General features: G+C 34.1%; 1 protein-coding gene across 1 annotated transcript in view; it reads right to left on the bottom strand.

Annotated features, from left to right (window-relative positions):
* TPP2 (tripeptidyl peptidase ii) overlaps positions 1 to 26,663 on the bottom strand; it is a 313,725-nt gene that overhangs the window by 136,309 nt on the left and 150,753 nt on the right. Inside the window, exons 17-19 of the mRNA XM_089825602.1 lie at positions 21,886 to 22,064; positions 2,986 to 3,098; positions 2,709 to 2,879 (exon numbers count right to left, since the gene is read on the bottom strand). Of these exons, the coding sequence (XP_089681728.1) occupies positions 2,709 to 2,879; positions 2,986 to 3,098; positions 21,886 to 22,064 (463 nt within the window). The remainder of the gene's footprint in view (positions 1 to 2,708; positions 2,880 to 2,985; positions 3,099 to 21,885; positions 22,065 to 26,663) is intronic.

Genomic DNA, 26,663 nt, shown 5'->3' with positions numbered 1-26,663 from the left:
GTATTTTCACCCTACCACAAAGGAATTGGTACTTGAATTGGGATGTCTTGCATGTGGAGAGTAACAATGCATTATAGATATGTGAAGTATTCCCTCTAGAAGATTCAAAGCCTAATTCTTATGTCAACACTTTGTTAGGTTAATTATACCATGACAAAGAAAATCAGAAGAAAGTGATGTTGCTGTCCCTAACATTAGGTGTTTATTACAAAATTAACCATAATGTGCTCATTTTCTGTAGATGTAATAGCTAGACGGGAAATATGGAGATTCAACAAATAATAAGTGATATTTTGGCTCAATTTTTCTTTGCTACCTTCCTCATATTACCATATTAAAATTTGAGGAACTAGATATTACACAGGAAAAATAATAAGTAGAACTGGTCTAGACTTCCAAGAATATGGGTTCAAATCCTGTGGGGTATTTTCTCTGCATCACTAAAACTTGTGGTAATACAGAACAGAAACAAATTGCAATGTGCATAAATCCTAGGCATCACAGCCTAAAGAAGTTTATGTTAGAACATTTGAGTTCACTGGAAGCATTCCTCTATTTCACCTTATAAATGGCAGGCAAGGACTTTGGTTCAACCTCGCAGAAAAGTATGATTCCTAAGGTAGTTTGTGACAACTCTTGCAATCACTTCCATAAACACAGATGCCCAAACAGATCTTAAAAATTGCCAGTAATACACACAAACCAATCAGGTGCCAAAGTGAATGCTTCTTGTCATTAATATTACGACATATCTATGGCAGGTCGACCAAATGAGACCAAACAATAAGGAGAACTGTTTTAATATGTACAAGAAATCAACATCTTCTATCAAAGCCATTAGTCAAAGTCAACGATTTTGCACTTAAAAATATGATGGTGGCAACATTAGTGCTCTTTAATGTCTTCTATCCCGTGACTTGAATTTCCTCTGCTTTTGAACCAGATTGAATTACCTATTAGAAGATCAAACAATTCTGTTGACTCGTTATGCTTGAGTAATCTGATAACATATCACATTCGGCAGGAGATTTGTTACCTTGATAAAAAGAAAAGCTGAATATTAGATTTCACCCCATTGTAAAGATGTTAAAAAGGAACCACCATCCAAGTAGATGAAAAAGATCAATAAGTTGGACAAATGTTACCCACAATGTATGATGACCTTTTCAAAAACACCAAATGTAAAGAAAACCAAGACTCAAAAGAGTTAAAATAACAAGGCCCAAAGTAAGATGATCAGGAACACTAACCTATTCAAGGAACCTCCTAGTTGCAAGCTTGTTGTAGGTATCAGGGCTTATTTCGCCATACTGTCAGTATCTATATAAAAAAATTACTTAACTTTCAACACAAAAGTCTGCTTACTGGATATACTCAGGAAGACCATTCTAATATCCATATCCATAAATTTGATGCACAATACACATCAAATAGTTTGTGAAGATGCATCTAATACACCAAAACTCCCATATAACTTTAGCATTTAATATACAATATGTATTAACCATAGTTCACAAACTTTGCAAGTACTCTCCTAATTGCCAAGTAATCTACTTTTGTTCTGCACAATATGTTACAAGTTTGACTCACAACATTTTGCAAAACACATGGTTAAAAACACCAAAGCAGGCAAAATGCTGGTTGAAACGTGTTTTTAACACCATTTTCTTTTTTTCCTAAAAAACCATGCATTTTCTCTTTCAAGATGTGAGTTTCAATTTATTGCACTTTGTAATTAAATTTTGCCAAAAAAGGGATTTTAAAAAATTTAGAATTTGTACTTTCTAGTTTGCTAAAAGAAAATCTGCACAAGTCTTTACATGTTTCATTTGCACAATTTTGCAAACAAAGAAAAACGTGGATAAAAATATCAACGCAAGCAAAACCCTTCTTAAAACGTGTCTTTTGCACCTTTTTCTTTCTTGCTATAAAACCATGCACTTTCTGTTTCAAGATATCAATTTGTAATTTAATACATTATATAAATGAATTTTACAGCAAAAGAAATCTATTTTTAAGAAGTTTTAGGTTTTAGTACTTTCTAAGTTGCCAATTTTTCGTAGGGTATTTGACGAGTTTCTTTCGAGTAAAAGCTTTTGGGCTTACCCAATACTCTCCAAGTCTGTGAAATATGACTGTATTGAATACTTCATAGTTGTATGCAATCCTTATTCTAAAATTTTCAAAATCTAAATGTATAAGATATAATAAGAAATTAAAATTTGAGAGGATGGATGGCAAAGAGGGAATAAGGTGTTGCAAAGAGGCTTCGGCAAGTAGAATTGTAAATAAATTATTTGTATCTAATTCTAGTTTCATTTGAAAGTTTTTTGTATCAAATGATGACAGGAAACAGGATAGCGCCAAAGACTAACCAGTAATTAAACAGAAAAAATTAATCAGATATAATCAAGGTTTACTAAAGAGATGAATTCCTCTCAATAGACATACCTCCATAAATAAGTAATTTGACTTTCATTCAAGAATTTTCAGTATCAGACTATGGAAGACACATCATACAGCAAAGACTCTAATCAATCAAAGCATTCCCAAATTGCTACTATGAGAAAGAAAATGCATCTGGAAATGCTCTCTGTGCTTTCTTTTGAATTCAAAAATAAAGAAATTGAAATGATTGATTACACAAAAGAACTAAATCAAATCTTTAAAAGTATAACATGGAGAAAACTTCCTTCTGATAGGCATACCTCCAAATCTACAATTGTTGTCATGTGGCTGCCATTTCCACTAGACCAGAACTCAGCTATAGTAATTTCGATTGTCCGACCGCTTTCAACTCGAAAAGCAAAACTTTTCAATGATGGAGAAGTGAATGTTACAAAACTTCCCCATTGAATGGGTCGACTTTTAGGACAAATCTGGAAAATATTTTATCAAAACATTAACAATATAGTTAGACAAGTAATCCAAAAGTTCCTCCTAAAGGAGCAATCCTTGGGTGCCATTAATAATGTCAAACCTTACCTGGACACTATTAATAAAAAACTTGCGAGGAGTGTCAAAACCAGAAGCCCGCATGGTAGCCTCTATCCATGTAGAGCCAATCGGAACTTCAATAAATCTTCGCTCAATGTGGCCTGTTATTAAAATAATAGAGATGTTTCAATCTGACATAATTTTTGGGCATCAGTCAAGCACAAACTATTCACATTGACATAATATTTATATATTGAACTTCCATAAAGTATTCAAATAAATATGATGTTTGTAAATCAACTTCCAAATAATATTGTATCAGAAAGTTCCAAGTGATTTTTATGGATGCTATTAAAGAGCTAAATAACATCCCTGAATAAGATTACTCAACCTCCTTCACCTTAGCAACAACTAACAACTTATATTTGTTCGTTCAGTGAGATTCTATCCGTGATTTTTATTTATCTCCGAGATATCCTCAAATGCTGATCGTTACATTAATGACCTTTCTTGGGCTATATCAATAATAATTACAAGGCAAAAGCAACAACTTAGCATACAAGTACCTTTATGCATTCATTAGGAAGGCAAGAAATGATGAATGCATTTGTCACAATTTTTATAGCATGAAACTTACAAGTCACCATCACAATTCTTACCAATGTAGCGATGAGCCCAATGACAACCCTCTCATACATTTATGTTAAGAAAGCGAACACTTTCATAGACCTTTTTTGTTAAATTTATTATTTATGTGGGAATTGATATATGTATTTTACCCATCTCGAAGATTACTTCAATAAGCCTCGTTACACTAATGACATGTTTTCTCATTTATATTTGCAATAACTATGACACAAGGGGTATTGTTACAATACAATAATCTTTATGCATCTGTTACTAGGGAAATGGTGTATACATTCACAACTTTGTACTTCTCACCCTATACCCTTTTTTATTTTATTTTTTGAAAAATATTTTGGATCATTTAATGTACTAAAAGTCATCCATATTCACAACCAATGTGGGATTGCCAAAACCATGAGGTTAAACAACTACCAACATGATGCATACTAATGAAAATTTAGAAAATGCATATTGGCTGTTTTCATTTCAGACTGGAGATCAATACTAAACTAGAATCTGATATATGTGGCACAACATTTGCACAAGAGAAGCAAAATAGTTCTGCAATCCACAAAGTGTGATGTCACCCTTAAGAAATAGAATTTAATAATACACAATTAAATAATAGGAGGAAGAATTTTATAAATAATAATATTAAAAAAAAAACTATATTCATGGTAGAACAAATAAAATGCATACTAATGAAAGTTTAGAAAATGTATATTGGCTGTTTACATACCAGACTGGAGGTCAATACTAAACTAGAATCTGATATATATGGCACTACATTTGCACAAGAGAAGCAAAATAGTTTTGCAGTCCACAAAGTGTGATGTCACCCTTCAGAAATAGAATTTAATAATATGTAATTATATGATCATAAGAAGAATAATTTTATAAATAATAATATATTTTTTAAAACTATATTCACAGTACAACAAATATAATTATAATGAGACCAATTGGGAAGATATTCCTGATGTATTTCAGAATATTTATATAATCAATATTATAATCATATTAATCAATGTTAATAAAATTCCTAATAATTGATAATATAATATTTCAAACAGATATATGCTTGATCGAACATTTAATAAAATTGCTTATAAGTTAATAACAGATAATATAATATTAATAGTAAATATATAAATAATATTATTGAATGCACATATCAATGATATAATGCTTGATGAACTTAACGGAATAATTGAACAAAACCATAAAGACCATACCGTCAACCTAAGCACCCATTCATTTGGTCTTAAGTTCTTAACCATTGCAAAAACAATGTGTGAAAAATAGTGTCTTCGAGCAAATCTAGATTTAAAAATGAATGCTGAGTGTTACTGATAAAGAAGACATAGCACCTCAGCGACAGTTGCTTTTGGTGATCGAGTTATACAATATAGAAGTCTGAACTTTAATGTGGGAGCATCAGTGCTACCTGATAGCAACAAGAGCTTCGCTATTGCTGAATATGAATTTAAGGATATATGAGGAAGTCTAAAACAAAAACATCCACCAACTGGTAATGACGCAAGGCAATGGATCTATCACAAGTGAATATAAGACCTTTGCTATTATAACAAGAAATAATCCACAAAATATGGTTTACTATCTATATCATAATACTATATGGTCATAGACTAAGTTACCAATGCTGGTTCTAATGCTGATGCGGGTACTGGCTGCTGATGCGTGGATGCACGGTTTTTTTTTTGCAGGATTTTGGACACACACACACACACACACACACACACATATGTAAAGTTGTAAACTATAATTTATGTATGCAAAGAAATACAAGAAATATACAAAAATATACCATTCATTGAATCATTATCATAATCAAATTGAAATAATAGTAATGTCTAATTAGTAAATCACTCAAGTTCAAGATTTCAATGCAATTTGAATTACAAAATCAAAACATAGTTCATGGTTCAATGTTGATCAATCAAAAGTCAAGGCTTGAGATTCACAAATCACATTCAGTCAATCAGAATCATAAGGAATCTCAAAAAAATCTACATTCTCATCATCTCCTCCTGTTGCAACACTTGCAAGTTCATTTGAACCAAGCATGGTTCCAATTGTGCTAGATGCATGTGCTATGAAGTTATCAACATCATCATCCATCATCACAGTAAGATCTTGAAGTGTTGCTTCCAAGTTTGCACATTCAAGGGCTACATCCCAAAGTTTGGTTGACTAAAATTATTCCAAACCAGATATTTTCTTGATTTCTTTCTCAACATATTCAAATCTTAAGAATATGCAGGTGTATTACAAAATGCAATAGAAACCAGTAGAAACACCAATAGATATTAACTCATTCTTTCAATATAATATTCAGATTCAAGCATATGAAGATGCATTACAACCAACAGTATAAAAACAATAAAACTCTCATAAAATTCTTCAAAAGCATGTTATTGCATTATACAACAGCAACACAATAACCAGCATCAAGAATCCAATCTTAAACACAGTTTAACAGTCAGATTAGAATATTAAGAGAAGAACCTATAAGCGCATACAAGACACCTAAAGTGACGTCTCCATGGACATATTAAGATAATATCTTATACTTTCTATAATAGTCAACTACTTGTCTGTAGTCCGTCTTTCAGTCTAGATAGGAATGTTTCCTATCCCGTCTCTTTTTTCTTCAGTCCAGATAGGAATGTTTCCTATCCTGTCTCTAGTTTTGTTTCTAATTCCGTCTTCAGTCTATGTTGTTTCTTTTAGAAACAACGTCCTTGTAATTCTTTATAAGGAACACATTTGTTCCTCTGTTAATCAATGAATCATCCGGAAATCTGTTAATCTGCCAACTCTTCTTGAATCTTGTAACATGGTATCAGAGCCATGATAAGCAATTTTTTGAAAAATTTATAATTTCTTTTGAAATTATTTGCTCACGACTGCCTCCTGGTCTGCAAAATCCATGCCTATATCCTTGGGAAAGCTCGCAATTTTTTTTCTGCAACTTGCGTCCATATATTTTCAAGCTCATTTGACAGCAAAATCGCGATTGTAGGGTCAAGGATAAGTTCGTTTTGTCTGCATTCTTCATCATTTGCGCTCTCCCTGGAAAAAAATCTGCCATTTTTATCAAGAAATCTGAAGTTTTTTCAAGCTTTTTTCAGCCTGGGCCGTTTTTTTTCGAAACCCTAATTTTTGGGGTCGAAAAAATATTTTGTTTGCAGATTCTTGGTGGGTTTTTCGAGAGCTCAACTGGGTTGTCATCCGTTTTTCCTGGGTGCCTCGATTTTCGAGCCAGCGGATCCAAAAAACGACAGCAGATTCCTTCTGTGTTTTTCGAGCTCTCTTCTGGGTCATTCTTTGATTCTTCTGGGTCTTTCGTATTTTTGCCTTGAAGAACGTGCCTTCACAAATTTTCACAGTTTTTCATTGAAAAACGTGCCATGGCATCTCTGACAAATATTCTGCTCGAGAATAATTCCAAATTCAATGGTCGCAATTATGGAACCTGGAAGCAGCGCATCATCGCAATCTTCGAATATTGAAACACAGATCAACTTGTTCTGGGTGTTACACAGCGTCCGACTTCTCCAGGGCCTGATCAAGGCGAAGCTCATTTTTTGCCTTCTGAATCTGTTTCTTTTTTTTATGGGTTTGTTGATTTTCTCCTCAAAAATCATTTCAAGTTGTCTGTAATACGCAAGGTTGCGTGAGATTCTGGGTTTGTTGATTTTCTCCTCAAAAATCATTTCAAGTTATCTGTAATACGCAAGGTTGTGTGAGATTCTGGGTTTGTTGATTTTCTCCTCAAAAATCATTTCAAGTTGTCTATAATACGCAAGGTTGCGTGAGATTCTGGGTTTTACCGTTTTTTCCACAAAAATGAAGTTTTGTAAATGCAACTTATTTTGAGTCATAGCACTCTTCTGGCAAAGCTTCTTGGTTTCAGCATTCTGTAGATCCAGGGAGGGTCTCAATTATCCCAGAATGTTCCGACATTCGTACGTTGACCATTAAGGGAGGGTATTAAGATAATATCTTATACTTTCTATAATAGTCAACTACTTGTCTGTAGTTCGTCTTTCAGTCTAGATAGGAATGTTTCCAGTCTAGATAGGAATGTTTCCTATCCCGTCTCTTTTTTCTTCAGTCCAGATAGGAATGTTTCCTATCCTGTCTCTAGTTTTGTTTCTAATTCCGTCTTCAGTCTACGTTGTTTCTTTTAGAAACAACGTCCTTGTAATTCTTTATAAGGAACACATTTGTTCCTCTGTTAATCAATGAATCATCCGGAAATCCGTTAATCTGCCAACTCTTCTTGAATCTTGTAACAGGACAATGGGTTTGCATCTGCATGAGGGGCTATGTCCTCACACTTGCTGAAAGCTGAAGCTTTCTGAATAACTCTCACAAGAGAGATTGAAATTTGTATCATAAATCAAGCATACCAAATGAAAGAGTCTCTTCTCCTTTTATCCTCACGCTGTGACTCTTCGACTCCCTTCCTGGTTTTTTGTCTTATCTCTCCTCCTTTTAGCCCACTTTATAATATTAAATTGACCTTTTATATATTGAGTCCACGCTCTCCAAGTCAATTTTACTATTATATATAATATGTTTTTAACTTTTCTAATGTCCCAAAAAGGGCACATTACAAATCTCTCCTTAAAATTGCTTGTCCTCAAGCAATCAGTACCAGGATTCCATACAAATCTGTAGGTAGTTTTGCAACCTAATCTGAAAGTAAATCCGGCCATACTGCGAAACAAGGTGTCACTTTGCAATCCATCCATCATCTGGATCCCTGGATCTCATATAAATCTATGAAATAATGCGGCATCTATAAACTGTACAACTCTGATCATCATTGCATCCAGCCTCAAATTGAATAGAACAACAACAAAGTCCTCAACAAGCCATAGATACATATGATCAACACCTGGATCCCAAACCCTGTTGTCATAACCAGCTGATATGATAAGGTAGAAATGTATCAAATGAACTATGCATACCCTAGTGGATGGTGACAACCTGACCTAAATAGATGGTGTAAAAAACAAGCCATTGAAAAACTGAAAATAACACCCTGGGCACATCAAATACCATACTGTCATCATCAATCTAGAGAACCTTCGGGTACATATGTACGATGAATAAGAATGAAGCTGAAAAATTGTTCCTTGAGATTGAAACATAACTCTCATTAATACTACACCAAAAACTATCCAAAGGCTGATGTATGTAATCCAACCAACTCCTGAATGGTGTGAAATTGGGAACCCTATTTGGATTGATCCAAAGATGAACAACTGTATTCAATTCACCACTCCCATCCTGTGACCAAGATTCACTGCTAGTAGCTATACTAGGACCCAATATTCTCAAATCAAAATCATCCTCTTCATGACAATCAAAAGGAGTTCCCTCCTCTATCACAAAAAGGCATTTATTAGAAGTCCAGTGAGCATCTACTTCAAACAAGGGTTGTCTACAAGTTGAATGTGATCTGAAGTTTTGGCACTTGATCGTTTGGGGCAGCTATCCAAGTCATATGTTTGCTGAATGCTACCAAGTTCATCAATTACTTCTTGGGAAAACTCCTGCCTCTCTTTATCCTCATGTTCCTTAAAGTGATTCATGATCCTAATCTGATTTTATGCTTCTTAAATGGAAATCCGAGCATCATCTAATGCCTCATGTGTATACTTAAGCTCTCTATTGAGCTCCATAATCTCATTTTTTTCTTTATTCATCCAATCAACATGTATTTCAGCAACATTAAGAATGTTCTCCCTATTGGAAAGCAAATATATACAATTTGATTTCATAGTTTCAAGAGCTATTTTGATTACTTGCAAATCAAAAACAAGACAATCTTCTTCCACTCCCTTTTGAACCTTCCTGTAGAGATCCTCAACCATCTTGTGAGTGTTGCCATAATGTACCAAAGACGCCACAACCATGTCTTCACTAACCTTCAGTTGGTTCTTTAAGGTATACATTTCATTATTGTCATGGTGAAGTGGTTTGTCGTCTTGCATTGTCATCTTAGATTGTTCTTCTAAATTCATGCCATGGTTCATCACACCTCTAAAAATCATAGACATTCTCTCCCTCGCTCTCTTGATTTGTATGCAAAGACCAAAATGTTGCCAAGTTATCATTTGTATATAAAGGCTCATCATTCAAAAACCCCAATCTGCTATTACCTCGTGTGTAACCATCCTCGTCAACCTTCTTGTCAAAGTTAACCTTCAATTCACCAATGTAAAAACTTGCACCTTACGTAACATCTTCTATGCAATCACGAAAAGGCTATAAATCAATGGCAATTGCTTGCTCTTCTTTTTCAAGACCCTCTATTCGATGATTTTGGTCTGCGGGAAATTTTTCATACACACCTTTGCGTTGGTCTTTCGCAAGAAGATCTTGAACCAATTCCAAATACTTTCTTTTACCATATAAGTTTTATTTTGCTACTCTAGATGAAAATCTATGTAATTACAGAATGATAAATCATTTTGAATTCGAGTAGGAAGTTCTTTATACTCTCCACAAATGTCGATTATTTCTACTCTTTTATTGGATTCAAAATTCTGGGCTAACAACTCTTGTGGCTTCATAGTAACCTTCCTAATTTTATCCAAATCTTTTCCCATTACTGAATGTTGTTATCCTGTTATTGTAAGTCTAACAAACAGCTACATTCCGTCCCAGAATTGCCTTCTTTAAATACTCAAAATGTCTTGATTTCTTTATCGATTGATAATATCATCAAGATTTGGTATTCCTCAAGCAAACTTCACTCAAGGCATACATACACAAAAAAAATTGGAAATTGATGATAAAATATTCTCTTCCTACTAAGGAATCAATTAAATAGTTCGCTGATTTACTATAGATAATTCCTAGGAATTTAGAGTTGAAATCTTAATGGCTAGCGATTTCTCTGTCTTGTCTTTCTCAACTGACTCTCTAAAGTGTCGATTCTCCACCCAAATTTACAAATCATTCCTCAGAATCAATGATCCCTATGTTGTGGTAATTCCCAATCACAGCGTCATTTGATTACATATTGTGTCGCCCAATTAATAATCGAATCCTATGGTTGCATAGATTTGGCTTTAGCAAATTATATACAACTACCATCCTAAGAAAACTGGCATCTACAGTCTAACCATTGTTGTCATTATGCTACTAGTCTATGGGCAAGGTCTGCCTCTTACACATTTTGGGCCATTCTAGGAGCCTCCCTTAGCCCCAAAAATAGCACCACTAGTGAATACAAACCTGTATTCTCTATAATAACAATTACTCAATAATTTCTTTCTCTTCCAAGTGATAATAAGTCAGTGAACCAGGCCTACAATATTACTTGTTATCTTCTACAATGCCTTCACTTTTCTATATTAGAATGAAAACAACCAATGAGAACACACCCTTCAGCGTCTCGACCATAAAATTTGCCGTCGCAACACTGTAGTCATACTTTCCAGCTCGTTTGGACCATGCAATTAGATTTCCTTCTAAACTAGTAAGCATTGTTAATGCAATTATCACCGACGACTTGCATTTCCATTCCAATCCTTATCGAATACCTATTTGTGGATTATCTGCAATATCAAAATCGGATTCAAGGTGTTGATCTTCAATATCTGCTTGTATTGATTGTTGATGGTTCTTAGAATTTTGGCAATTCACAGGGAGGCAAGGAAACCCGACAATTGCATATGTCCAATACTCTTAGATTCTTGTACTCAGAAAATATTTTTTACAAATGATGCTCTCTAAAAATTTGGAGTAATATTTTGCTGGAGTGTTCTATATATATATATATATATATTCCCATCTGAAAACCACCATGCCAAATCATTGTCTGTGGATGCAATCCCTATTTTGGGTCATGTAGTTCATGCCACTTGAGAGAACTAGCGACATCACCAATCTCAATCACCTACTCGTCTAGTAATAACAATGGCTCCAACCCAAGCAGACAGTAGAAAACGATGTATGATAATGCCTTTGTTAAACAAAGACGTGCTTTCTCAAGATAAATATTTGTCCTGTTCACGGCAATAGTATATTTTGAAATCTACACTGAATAGACACGTTTGTGATACAGGAAAAATACAAGATGCCTTGATGCCACTATTGATTTTTCGATTTCCTACAAAATGTCGACTCCAGATAATGCTTCAGCAAGGAAAAATAACAGGCACTAAACGAATATTTTCGTTATTTAAAAATCGTACTATCCCGACTCTCTCTCATAACGCCTAGAATTGATTCCTCAACATTCTGAGGAATGATGGCTGACCCAGAATATATATTGATGGTGACTTAAGGGAAATCGTTCTGACCACTGATCATTCGATATCTCCTCTTCCACGTGCAATGAAGTCAATCATCAAAATTGTCAATGAAGTTGTAACAGCAATTCCACAGTGCCCACAATATAACAATGATGCTATTATTGCTATGGAAATAGATTCATCTTCCGACCCTAAAATCTGTAACGGCAACTCTCAAGTCATGGTTCTAGAATTCTCGCTATCTTCTAACATTGCCATCTTTAAGAAACGACTGCTTTTACCACTCAGAGGCATTTTTTAAGCGACTCCATAATCTTTTAGACACGTCATTCCACCTTATTCAAATTTTGTAAATGGTGCAGGCGTTTTCTTTCTCCAGTTTTGCAACACTTCTTGACAGTTACAACCCCTTGGATCTTTTTCTAGTAACACTCGTAACTATTATGCTCAATAGTTAATCCTCCGCAATCAGAAAGAAGAGTCACCACAAACAATAACAATCTTTACTAATATTTGGTTGATCCTCAAACAAATTCATGAGATATATACACTAGCGGTGCCTAGTTTATTATCCAAACAGATTAAACTTTGGCAATTCTCAAACAAATATTGTTGTCTCACTTAATAAAAAGATAGTGGTCTAATAGAATTTTCTTATTATTGCTGACGCTATGAACCATATACTGCTTGGGACCCACGATGGTATGGACTATGATATTCACGATTTCAGCTTACTCAGCGCCTATCAAAAAGAAGTGAACCCCTGCAATTAATTTGAAGTTTTAACTTCTAACTTACTTGCAATGATATAATTACAATTTGTGAAATATGCATATAGTGAGCTTACACCTGGGCAGAATAATTGTTTTCCTTTGCAATTGATTCAAGGGCTTCTGTGTCTACTAGCAAAGCTTTTCCATTGCTAGTTGGTGCATATACGACAGAACACCAAGTTAAGACGAAAAGCGTAATCCTGTAATTTCCTTTCAGAAATATCCAGACTCAATTCCTTGAGTCAAAACATTGAATCTAAAGATTATTCCAATACTAGAGCTCAATAGATATAGATTCCTTCAGGCACTTATTTCCTAGGACACACACTTTGGAATTAAATATTCATTTGTTTCTAATATGGATCTGCTCTAAGGTTTCAAAAATAATCCAGAAATAGACAATCTTTGGCACTCTCTCAAAGTATATTTTCCAGACTCTTTGATAATATAAATTTTCCATTGTGCAGTCAAATTTAAAATACAAACTATATATAACTTCATTACTCGTGAAACTTATGATTGGACCCAACAGGATGGCAAGGTCGAGGCTCTAATACCATTGAAATATCTCAAACCAAATATTTACTCGATTTCTTTCTCAACAATATGTTCAAATCTTAAGAATATGCAGATGTATTACAAAACACGATAAAAACCAGTAGAAACACCAATAGATATTAACTCATTCTTTCAAAATAATATTCGGATTTAAGCATATGAAGATGTGCTACAACCAACAGTATAAAAACAGTAAAACTCTCATAAGATTCCTCAAAAACATGTTATTGCAATGTACAACAGCAACACAATAACCAACATCAAGAATCTAATCTTAAAAATAGATTTACAGTCAGATTGGAATACTAAGAGAACTTGTAAGCGCATACAAGACACCTGAGGTGACATCTCCACGGACAATGGGTTTGCATCCACTGTCTGCCGACATAAGGGGCTATGTCCTCACACTGGCTGAAAGTTGAAGCTTTCTGAATAACTCTTGCAAGAAAGACTGAAATCTGTATCATAAATCAAGCGTGCCAAATGAAAGAGTTTCTTCTCCTTTTATCCTCACATTGTGACTCTTCAACTCCCTTCCGACTTTTCGTCTTATCTCTCCTTGTCCTTTTAGCCCACTTTATTGTATTAGAATAGAGTGAAAACTGATTACATCAGGTTCATCATGAACTATTCAGCATAAGCTATCAGAATAACATACTTTGAAGACTACCATATCACTACTAAGCATGACTTACAAGGTAGTCAGCCCATATGTTCCAGTTAACTACTAATCAAAACAGTATCAGAGTTAATCTGAATATCCAAAAAGATTTACAAAGTGTTGAGTAACATCTTACTGATAATCAAGAGTTGTACATATTACTGATTATCAAACTTAAACATGCTATTGATTAACATTTGGCCCCATCCATCATTAGAATCCAGAGTTTGTAGAAAAGCAACATCAAACAATTCATCATTCCATCCTGATAGAATATAGGCACACTTCTGAAGAGTGGTAGCCTATTTAATGGCAATACAACTGATAAAGTGCACTTAGGTCATGTTACTAGTCGTCAAGTATCACGTTTTGAGTTGTAAAGATGATTAAAATAAGTGCCTACCTTGTGATTTTATGTCTTATCACTAGCAAGGGTTGTGCTAGGTTATGCTTACATAGCAATGACAAACGGCCATCGTTGGTTGTGCTAGGGTTTAGAAACATGAGTTAAGTGACAATGATTCATAAATAAGGCACCTATATCAAATTTTGGTGACAGATACAGGATTAATAACTGCCTACAAGAGGAAACAAACAGTTCTGAGAGTCAAATCTATCATGAAGAGGCATCTGGAGATGAAGATCCAAGTGGCAGCAGCAGCAATAATTGCATCTAGGACAGTTGTGATCAGTCAAAAGGGCTAAGAAAGAATAAAGAGGCAGCTACAAGGAAAGTATGCATAGGATCACTTATCAAAGCATTTACAGAAACATATGAGACAGGAAGTTCATTTCATCAATCAGCCTTCCAACTTCCTAGAGCAGCAAAAGGCATGTTTCACCACTCTCCACAATTAACAGCCTTTTATTTGGTAAATGACAGCTGGTGACTCATTCTACCACGTCCCTTTTTTATAAGTGTATATCAGCAATTTAGTACAACACATGTGGCGGCAATTTTCCGGTATTTTCCAAGGGTTCAAGAGGTTTACCTTCACTCAGTTACTAACAAAGCCTTAAATCAGTTTCATGATGTTCCTAGGGTTTCATTTGAAGAATTTTGTTTTAGTAAAAAACACTAAGAGATACATCATCATTTTCCAAGATCTGTTGCTGAGAACTTGCCAGCATACCTTTGTTACTCCTTGCCCCTAATCGTAATATCATTCGTGCTAAATGTCATGTCCCCTTTCTAGAGTGGACATCAGAGACGATAGAGTTGGCCTATCATTAGAGTCTCGTACATTGGCAGTGGTGTTTAGGGACTCAATCAGGGTACATAGTGTTCGGATCTGGAGTTTCAGATAGTAGGAGAGCAGTTGAGAGCAGTTCCTTAATTGTAGGAGTTTCCTACATTTTAGGAGGTGGAGATGGGTTACATTCTTGAGTCTCTATGAGATCATTCTATACTTTCAATTCGGGAGATTCGGAGACATTCCTATTTTTTAGGAGTATCCCTATTTTTTAGGGATGAGACTGTCAGTTATTTCAGATTATCTGGCATTAGTCACAGGAGATGACGAGATCAATTTCACCTTGTAGAGGTGTTTTGAGCTATCATTTCACTATTTGGAAAATATTTTAATATATTTAAATATTCTCCTAAGTTAGCATTTTTAATAATTTAAATAAGGCTAAGTTATAGCCATTTTGGAGTAATAAGGGGTTTCTTGGCCTCATCCGGATGAGTATCCCTTGGTGTAATAGCTCGTTGGAAAGGTCTTGAACTTTTCTAAATATTTCTCTTTTGACTGAGAGCATATTGGTGAACGGATTTCATTCTATTGGGAAAAAGGTCAATTTCTGGATACTTGACCACTTTAAAAATGAGAAATATATTATTTTATAACCCAACGCCACATGGAGACATTTTTAGGGTTCAAGCTAAGTATGGTGGGTTATAAGGAGATAAAGAGAAAGTTCTAATTCATTATTGACATATTACATCTTGGATTTGCGATTTGGGCTCTGATTGAGCTTTCAGCACTTAGGACACCAACCCCACTTGCTTTGCCTATTTGGGACATAGCCCCCAAAACAGTGATTTGGATTTGTTGCAGTCAGAGGCGTCTTGGAGATTGTGCATTGTTTCTTCTTGGGAACACAGTATTGAATCAAAGTTTCAGCTGGGATTTGGGCATTCTATCCACGTGTGGACACTTTGCAGTTGTACGGCAACACTTGGCAGCCATATTCTTTCCCACGTGCAGCATTAGAGAGCTGGAATCTAGCCATATCTTCTTTTTGGGTTCATATTTCTTCTTCCCACTTTTAGGTTGGGTTTATCTTTGGTTGTAATCATCTGGATATTATTGTAAATCTTCATCCGGTTACAAACTAGGTTTTATATTTAAAAATCTGCTTGAAGCGAAATTACTTTGGCTGTATTTGAAATATATTTTCAGAACTGGTTCAGGTTATTGTACTTCTATTATTACTCATTGCAAAATCATCAAAAACATAAAACACTCAAACCCTTCTGCAACTTCTGTCTAGCTCTGCAAGAAAATATTATTAAACAGGGAAAACAAATTTAAAAATAATAAAATTACAGCAGATCAACAGAAGAGATCCATCAGGGATCTTTCACTAAAGTTTGGCTGCTTCAAATTTAATTTTCAACCATATCATCATGCAAGTGTTTCAAATTCAACTTCAAGTTTTCAGCCTTTTCAAAACCTAGGAATGATCATTGTAGGGTTTTGATCTTCAGGTTTTAATACTGAAGAAGAAGCCCTAGGAGGAACTATTTCTCAACTTGTGAAAGGGTAAAGATAGTTACAGTTTGATGAAATCATCTTCCGAGGTCCCCACAGTTTTTAGAACAAAATGTTGCTTAAGAATCAAAAAGGGTGTTTATTCATCAAATTCCTATTTTTCGCAATGACTTTCTAGCAGTACTTGTTTCTAGAGGATATATTTCTAGATAAAGAACTTGAGGGCCTACTTTTAAATTGCTTCCAGATAGTTGATAGATAAAGATTCATTTAGCTTAATTTGAACTTTAAAGTTCTTTCTTTCTTGCTTATACAAGGTTTTAAAAATTCACTTTAAAACAGCAATTTTCAATTCACTTTAAAACAGCAATTTTCTGGGTAAAATAATGAATATACTATATTTTAAAACTTGGGCAGCTTGTAACCTTACAAATAAGTGCTTTGAGAACAAAATCTCTCAATAATGGTTGATCCTATAATTGTATTATTGAAAACATTATTCAGGCCCATTTGCATGTTTTTACAATTTCATTAATTAAGTTGAAAATAAATAATCTTATCAAGCTTTGCATTAATTTTATTTGTTCATCTAACGGGGTACTTTGCATTTACCTCATCTTTGCTTGCAATTGTTTTTCCTTTCAAAATCTCTTTTGCACCACATTTGTTGTCTCTATTTTAGATAGCAGTACACTTGTTCATTTAAATTACTAGCATTCATTCATAAATCCAAGTGTCTCATGTGTGAGACAAATGCTATTACTAGCCTTGTGCTCACAGCCAAGGCAAAGAACAAACCAGATGGGTAGTTATTTCTCTTATCAAAACACCCCAAAATGAGAAACGATGTACAGTGTAAATTATCATATATTTTCTCTATAGCTTATAGTAGCTACAGAGGTTTATAACTCAAGAAGCTTTCTGCAAAGATTTAAAGAGTCGTTTACCTCATACTATCCTACTCTGAGATGTCTTCAAAGAGACAAAGTAAAACACTGTCAAAGCATGAAAGAACTATATGTCTCCAACATTGTCTACAGCTGCACATCAACTCAACAATGGATCGCCCAAATGATTTCCATTGTTTCTTGATTCCATTTCTATTTCAAAGTTTTTAAATCTTGAGTTCAAAGTACTGCTCATATCAACACTTAAAAATTTTAATAGATCTTACATAAATCTACAGGGTGGCATAAAACAATGAAAAACTGATCTAATCTGCAACGTCCATTACTCCCAATGAAAAATTCTCCAAGGCCTAGCTTTAAGAACATGATTTTTCTCATAGTTTAAAAACTCGGTATCAACAATATCTTGGCTGGCCCAAAATTTTTGAAAAACTCGAAATCGACAAAAACTTGACAAGAAATTCGGCAATAAATCGGCACTTTTATCAAACATTTGAAAATATAAATTTTTTAAAAATATGCACTGATACACCAAATTTGAAGAATGTATACCAGATTTCTCTATATAAAAATCAAAGTTTAGAGTTAAATACATATCAACACAAACATCGCAAATTAATAGTCATAGTCCTGACTCCTAATGTTAGCTACTTATTATTTACATTTTAAATTTAAACAATAAATATATTTTAATTTTATATACAAATATTTATTATCTAAATATATTATATATTGATATTACCAATATATTTCAAATATGGTAAATTTGTCTGTTAGATAATATAAAATATAAACAAATATCTAAGTCTATTGGTAAGAAACCCTTGTCAAATTTATTGTATAATTTTTTTATAAAACTATTTAGCTATACAAGGATAAGAGTTTTACTAAATAAATTTATAATAATTAAAAAAATAAAATTTAACAAGAATTTTATTTTAAATTTAAAAAGAGTTTTCAATATTACCATAATTTATAAACTCATTACTAAACATAACAAATTAAAACATATCTTTCATAAATAAAACTATATAAAAAAAAAAATCTAAATACCCTAATTTATAATGCTATAAATGATGAACTATAAAACATACACTATAGTATAACAGTTTAAAATCCCTAATGTCGTCGGGTGCAACAGTTTAAAATCCCTAATGTCATCGGGTGCAACAACTTACAGGTGCCAATGAATCGCAAGTGCTGACAAATGCATGAAGTAATCTCATCTGCCATCTTTGCAGTCACTGATGTCACAAAAACAATTACACAAACATTTGACAATTTAATTAAAATGACGGAAGCAAAACCTAAAACGTGTTTTGCTGTTTCATTCACCGAATTTAACAAGCCAACTTCGCGATTTCTTGCGAGATTTTCTGCAAAACCATGCCATGTTATTTGCAAAAACTCCTCACCGATATATTTCAACGTTTTAATCGGCTATCTGTTTGACCTGCGATATATCGCGATTATGGCGATATATCGCCATTTTTTTGAATTATGATTTTTCTAATTACAAAAGTCATATTTGTGTCAATCCTGCATGTGCATTACTGAGTGTGATCTGAAATAGTGAAGTTAAAAAATAATACAGATTTTTATCAAACCTTGTTATCTTAATTTCATCAACTGTTGAAACCTTATAGTTATTTTCTTAACCCTGTATTTTCTTTTGGCCGATCAGACAGACAATTTGAAAATTTAATGGCTCTTGATTCACTCAGCAATAGAGAGCGATTGTAATAATCCCTTCTTTCTCTAATCAAGGAGATCAAGTTTGGGCTAGAAGTATTTAGTCAAACAGTTAGCATGTAACCCGGGTTTTAAGCTTGGATACTGCTGTAAGAAATCCGACTCAGGAATATAGTAACGAGACCAAAGGAATGTGCAAGCAATATGAAAACTCAAGAAATCTCAGTTCTGAATTTTTTTATTCTCCACTACAGCAGACCTCATACAACATTTAATCTATCTGAAACCATGAAGGAGTAATCACTGACTGTATCCCAACAAACTAATCTATCTTTACATTACTAACACAAGTTACCAACACAAACAAATGATAAAGAGAACCTGATATAAATCACAGATAACTGAGGAACTGTGCTACTGTCTACAGCATATCTTTAATGATCTCAGTTCAAGACTGCTAACTCCCAGTTACTCCAATGTGCACCAGCTGATGGTAATCTGTCACAGCGTGGTGTCTTTGATCCGTGAACTCTCTGCAACTGAAAATGTGGCTTCCGTAATCAATCTGCCAGCTGTTCTGAACGTCCACTCCTATCTGTTATCGCTGTATTGAAGGTGACCCATGTGAAGTGTAACCGTGGTAGAGCTTGGAGTGCCCGTCTGCTGCTGCTCACTGTCACGTGCAAAGCTACTGCCGTCTCACTGCTAGGAGAATGTAGACAGAGAAGATCTTGGATAATATGGATCTTGGCTGACGCAAAGTCCACCAACACTATCTCGACTAGTATGACAATCCATTCTGTTTGCCATCCAAACTCCAAATGATCAGACAATGTCATATACGTGCCAAGCTGCTGCCAGTCTGTGATGTGAATCAATGCCACTGTAAATGAATTTAACTGCTGTATTTACTTCTCAACTATGAACATCTGCCAACCTTGCCTGCCAAACAAGCTCAATACTGCTGGACAATGTCCTATACGTGCACGAACTCTGTGTAGATTTCAATCTCCTGCTCTCCTTCTTGCTGTGGAACTCCAACTTCCTATAGCTCAATATCAGTCTGAATCTCAGTTCTAAAAAGACAATATGAGATACTAGGTTTGCATCTAGTCTCACTCTTTTCCTCTAGGGGTTTCGTCCTTAGGAAATATCCAATCACAATTAAACAACTCTTAGGATTTGAGAAAATAACACATTTCATCGTCTCCATCCCAATGTAGCTCCACACTCTTATAACCTCGATATGAGGGAAGACACAAACAACTAGACAATGTGGGATTAAAAGTCAATTTTGACTTTTAGTCACTTAAGTTACTTTATAACTTGATAACATTAAAATATTTAAATAAATCACTTAAGTCACTTGAACTTTAATATTTCTTGAAATACTTGTTTGATTGTCATGCCATCTGAAACAAGAATCTCTCCTCATAATTCCCCATGTGACCAAATACACTTTCTAAAAATAGAAAGGATCCATCTCTATTACCCCTGACTTACCATACACAGTATGGCAAATGGAGTCCAAATGACATCAAACGAAGGCCAAATCCATAAATCAATGAATGTTGGAGATGAATCAATCCTCAGAAGACTCTCTAACCATCCTCATTAGCATACAAGAATCCAATATTAAGCTAATCCCTGAAATTCTGATGCTGGCAACCAATGGGGACATTACAGCGATAATGTGATTAAAAAACACATACAGTGGGAAAAGTCTCTTTTTTTCAACCATTCAAGGCAGAGCCTGAGATTCCTCACCTTTTCATTTGAGAGTTGTCCTCTATAGATTTTCATCCATCTTAATATTTTTGATTAGGATCTCCTTACCCAAAACTTATCCTTGAGAGAAGGTATTTTCCCTTAAATCTTCCCATAATGGATAGTGCATCCAATAATAGCCAGAACCAACCTTCTTTTGTCAGTCAACCAACATGTTACAAATAAAATCATCTGCGTTATCTTCTAAAATACTGACAATCACACACATAACAGTATTATTTAAGTGAAAGACATTTATTATGTTGCATTTCTGTGTATGCAATGTGTAAATGAAAATTGATTACCAACAGCACTTCTAAGTGTCATTGTAATGTCAATGGACCACATTTAATAGTCATGCAAGCTGATTAACTACATTTTTCTACCAACTATAACTATTGTCATAATAGCACCTACAATATGAACTAACAAAAAATGTACACCCAGCAGTGCAAATGCTAGTTATAATGATGCATTCTATATCTAAAGCAACAAAAAGAACTTCAACATTCACCAATGATGGCTCAGATTCCACAAGATGGGTAGCTAATGACCCCTATATCCATAAGTGTATAATCTATATCTGGTTACAGATTTTTTCTTACTTCAATTACTCGAAAAAATGATTCAAAAGTTTCCAGGAAGAACATTAACTAATTTAGTTGTCCACTTGCAAGTTATAATGTGAACAAAAATCATTCTTTTTCTTTTAATATTTACATATCAACAATTAACACTCACAAAACAGAATTTCTCTATGTAAGACTTGTGTAGAAAATATATTCCATTATCTCACTAGATTTGACAAGAAAACTATCCTCAAAGATTTGACCTTCACACACACTACAGCCCATCTTTTTTAATTAAAAACTGAAGAGCGAGATTCAAATTTCAAAAATAATCCAAAAACTTAATAGTTGAAACTAAAAAAGAAAAGTTGACCTGCTACAAATGACAATCCAGAAAGAGAAATTGCTGGTAGATCCTTTTTCGTGTATAAAGGTTTCATTACTGTGACAGGTACTCTGAAAAGAGGTCCACGCCATGGGGCATTACAATCAATGCCATAGACTTCGAAGTAGTGCAATCCTTCTGAAAGAGAAGTTGGATCTACAAGAATGCTGAAGTAAAAAACTGAATTAGTATACAAACATCTCAAAATATACAGAGTCCCTTGCACTGAATTGCAGAAATGAAATAGCTTCCTATAACAATTCCTTATCTTTCCATATCCTCTAAATTTGATACTGGAAACTAGCACCAATATGTCTTCATTTTGTTAAACCCAAAATTATATTAAGGAGATAACGAGGTTTTGGCAGTTCAAGGGATTCAACCAAATAAACTAACATTAAACTTAACACCAAAAAACTAAGTTGCCCATTCGGATTCGGGTCCATATACGGGTTTGACATTCGCTCAAAAAAATTTGGGCTGGGTTCAGGTTCGTTTTGGGTTTGTCCGAACACGAATATATATATATATATATATATATATATATATATATATATATATATATATATATATATATATATATATATATATATATTCGTATTGATACTGCAGCAAATAAAAGTTCATACACCATTATAGCTCTACCAACTCAAGTGTGTGAATTAGGGTGATACAATCATGTGCATTCCTACTACATATACCTTTATCAAATATTATTATATAATATAAAATTATAAATCTGAAGATATACACATAACATACAAACTATATATATTAATCAAATATTATTACATAAATATAAAATTATAAATCTGAAGATATATTAAACATGGACGTGTTATATATAAATTATACTATAACAACTTAGTATTGTCCACATATCCCACAAACCACAATGAATAGCCATATTTTTTTGCTTAACAGTCGTCTGTCTACTATCCTCGTGCAGTGTATTAAGGAGTATGAAAAAAATTAAGGGAGGCACAAGATACAACTGTTGTGTGTCGTGTTTCAAGAAAGATGAAAAACAATATTAAAAAACAGTAATGAAGACAAAATTGACACAAAGGATGCCCAAATTCGCCCAAACAAAGCCAAATTCGATTCCAACTTGCCAAAAAAGTTTAAAACTTGGTCAAATTCAACTGACATTCACCCAAGGTCCTGTATTGCAACTTGGCAACGAATTACTCCAACAATAAACAATTTTGGGCTGAATTTGCACCACATTCGAATTTCGACTGAATCGACTTGCAAATTCCATGGTCGACCAGCAAATATGGTAACTTAGCCAAGAAACTAGCTTGCATAACCTAGTATGTCCAATCAATACTATCAGTATCAGCTAAATACTGTCAATATCCTCAACATCAAATGTCATACACAATGTACTCTAGTCACCAGAAGTCCTGGTCAATTATAAAAGGTTCCACTACATGCAATCTTTGAAGCTCAAAACAACAGCCCAAAGCCACAAATTCATCCTTGTGGCATTCAAATTCATCTTTGTGGCATTTTAAACCTAGCGGATGAGGAAACGATTTTGATCACAAGACCACAATTGAACCTTCTGCCTAAAGAGCTTTTGAATTTGGATTGGATTGATGGCATGTCACCTTTGTCAATTAAGCTAAGAAAATAACACAAACAATATCTTAAATGACCATATTTTATTAAAAGGGCGACTTAATATATTTTTCCTTGGGCATGAGTACAGGAAATATATCTGAAGTTGCAAGACTTGTATTTGATTCATTCTCTTTTGAGGCAGTGTGTTGGATATTCCGCACAAGAAGCATGACTATGAACATTACTCACCTATGCTCAATAACTCGGGTAGTTTAATAATAGAAAGTGCTACAAGATCCATCATGAGATGCACATCAATTATTCATGAATGATCCACGCTCAAGATACTTGCTTGTACTACCAATCATAATCAGTAGAACGGTAACAATTAGTTAATAATAAAGTCCCAAAAGTACATCAACAAAGAAATGTTATCACATTTTAAGAGGAGGTTTCCCTATGTTCTTTGTCAAATAAGGAGTTTAATTTTTCTGCATCATCTGCTTTTACAATTTGTGCAACACAACATAAGAAAAACTAATACGAAATCAGAATTTATTTTTATTTATGTATCCCTGCATTTCTCCTCATGCAACCTAAAATAAGAGAACAAAAAGAAAATTTGTGTCTTAATCCATTCTATTATGTATAATTTAAATTTTAGCTTTAAAATTAAATCAACTTAAAAAATTTATATTAATTATTGCAATGTCACTATGAGTTTCCATGGTATGTGTGAGGATGAGGTTGAACTTAAGCCTCAACAAGTTCAGGCTCAAAACTAAAATACATTAAATGACACATCTAATGAATTGTCGAAGTGGAGAAGGGTATAAACCACCAGTTTGACTACAAGTCCCACTATTGGTTGCCCCTGTTGTTGGTTCTCAAAACTGCAAATTGGAAATCCAAGAGCTTGCCACTTTTGCAATAGCAATCAATTTTGGCCAACGAACGGGAATAATTCTCAATTCCCCTGCACTTCAGGCTTCGCTACACCTAGGTGGGTAAACCTTCTCCTCGAACCTGGTCACTTGGTTCAGAGCTTTTCTAAAGCGAATTTAAGCTTTGGAGTTCTCCGACTGGCAAGTTCCTTGAACTCGATGAAACTGAAACTGGATGCTGAGTGTTTGAATGTTTTGTATAAGGTTTGTTAATAATGAATTTAATGCTTGTAGGAAGTTATAGATTTTCTGACTTCAATAATAAAAAGACCAATGCCTTTGCTCATCCGGGCAATAGAGACAACTTCAGTGAATTATCATGCACAACTTTATAATGTTTTACACACTTTACTACCAACAATTGAATAATCAAGATGTGATAGATCAAATATATACACAATCTTAAATTAGTCTAGATTGAACTTTAACTCCTCTAGTAGGGAGACAAACTAGACACAAATACGGAAAAAACTTAATACTTCACAATATCTATAATGATCAAATTTAAAATGCTAAATGACCATGTCCACTTATCTGACATTTAAATTGTATACAAATTCTAAAAAATAATTACAAAGGACGATTCATCTACAGTTTAAATCTCCACGCCTTTAATAATAAACAAAGAACATTTTATTTTATTATTAAAATAATATAATTGAATTCATACTGCAAAGCCATATTATAGCCCTTATTCCTCCATACAAGTAATATAAAAAGCTTCTTCAAAATATGAATGTTGTCGAATATTGAATTCCTATTTTTGTTTACTCACTGCCGCCCCATATTATTGTACTTTAAATATTCAAGAGTCACGTCTCTTCATAAATAAATTACATCTCTTCTAAACTATGAACCATAAATTTATACTTCTTTACTTTTAATCGCACCAACTAATTTTACATTATCGGGCTATAATATTATCAACTTTATATGAAGTTCATCGGCCCCCTAATTTTACTTTAATCCCATCTCTCATGCCGGCAAAGAATTTGCTTGTGCACAGGATCCCTTTTTTGGATATGCTTCATCAATATCTTTAATAGCAAGGCTTCTGACTTAATTCCCGATACCTCTGGTTGCCACTTCTGGTAGTGTTGGTGTTCCTTCATCATAATTCTTGTGCCTTCATACCATGAAGGCCTTCAATATTTGTTATCGTTGTTTACTGGTATTAAAGATTTATCTATCTCCACTTCACTGTTTCAAATCTGCAATTCCCTTGTTTATCGCGGTGAATGGATGTCGGGTATAGTGATTCTGCCATAGATATATGATGAATATATGCTTTCAAGCATGCTTTGATGGGTATCGACGCCATTTCAGTAACTTCATTTGAACGCAAACAAGGAACAATCATCGATGGTGGAATTTTGGTTGATATCGTTCTATATTATTTATCACTGCCTTCCAGTGCTGTTGCTTTTTTTTCTCAACCGATTATCTCTCTCATTGTTCACATTTGATAACAATTTTTTACTATTGTGATTCCCTGAGAGTCTGATGCCATTATTTGTATGGGGATTTACATCAGTGGCCAAAGGCAACTCGCTTAGTTCGATACCCTCTCTGCATTAGGCTTCATGTCAAACTCATCATCTCTTTCAACATATTCTGCATTCTCCTCAAGCCCCCCTTCAGGATAAGCTAAGTGTATGTAACAAAACAGATTCCTCAATACTGTTCATGATTTCCAGAATACTGAAGCAGATGGTAGTATATTTTCATTTAGATATATACAGTGAGACATCCATCACAATGACTTTTTCAGGCACCCTCTGGTTTTCAAGACTATCAGTTCTACTTATATGAACAGTGTCTTGATCTGATCCTTGTAATGATGTCTGATATCAATAAGGCCTCAGAAGTAATAGAATTTTTGTTTCTCACGTGGTCATATAATCTTGTAACATTAATCTGATGCTTTTCAGTGATTTATCATACAGAAGAGAATTAATTACATTCAGTCCTCAAGATAGCTGGTGTATTTTCTGTAACTAATGAATGAATGATTTGTCTTGTAAAATGCCTACTTAGCTGAATGGAGAAATGCCATACACGGTTTAGAACAGGAAGGAACTATATAAACTCATAATATTAGCAGCCTGGTTTGGTAATTAAAAGAGGATACATGGTTGAAAAGAGGCATTTGTTAGGTAGACAAAATTGGAGGTGACAGGAGTTGGAGTCACAAAGAACTTAATGCTGCCCCTATGCTGTACTCTTCAAATTAGAATGGAGACTCAAGAATTT

This window comes from Cupressus sempervirens, chromosome 4 (genome assembly GCF_028749045.1).
Source record: "Cupressus sempervirens isolate cs-2001-9-10 chromosome 4, ASM2874904v1, whole genome shotgun sequence".
Taxonomy (NCBI): domain Eukaryota; kingdom Viridiplantae; phylum Streptophyta; class Pinopsida; order Cupressales; family Cupressaceae; genus Cupressus; species Cupressus sempervirens.
This window is presented reverse-complemented; position numbering and strand designations above follow the sequence as displayed.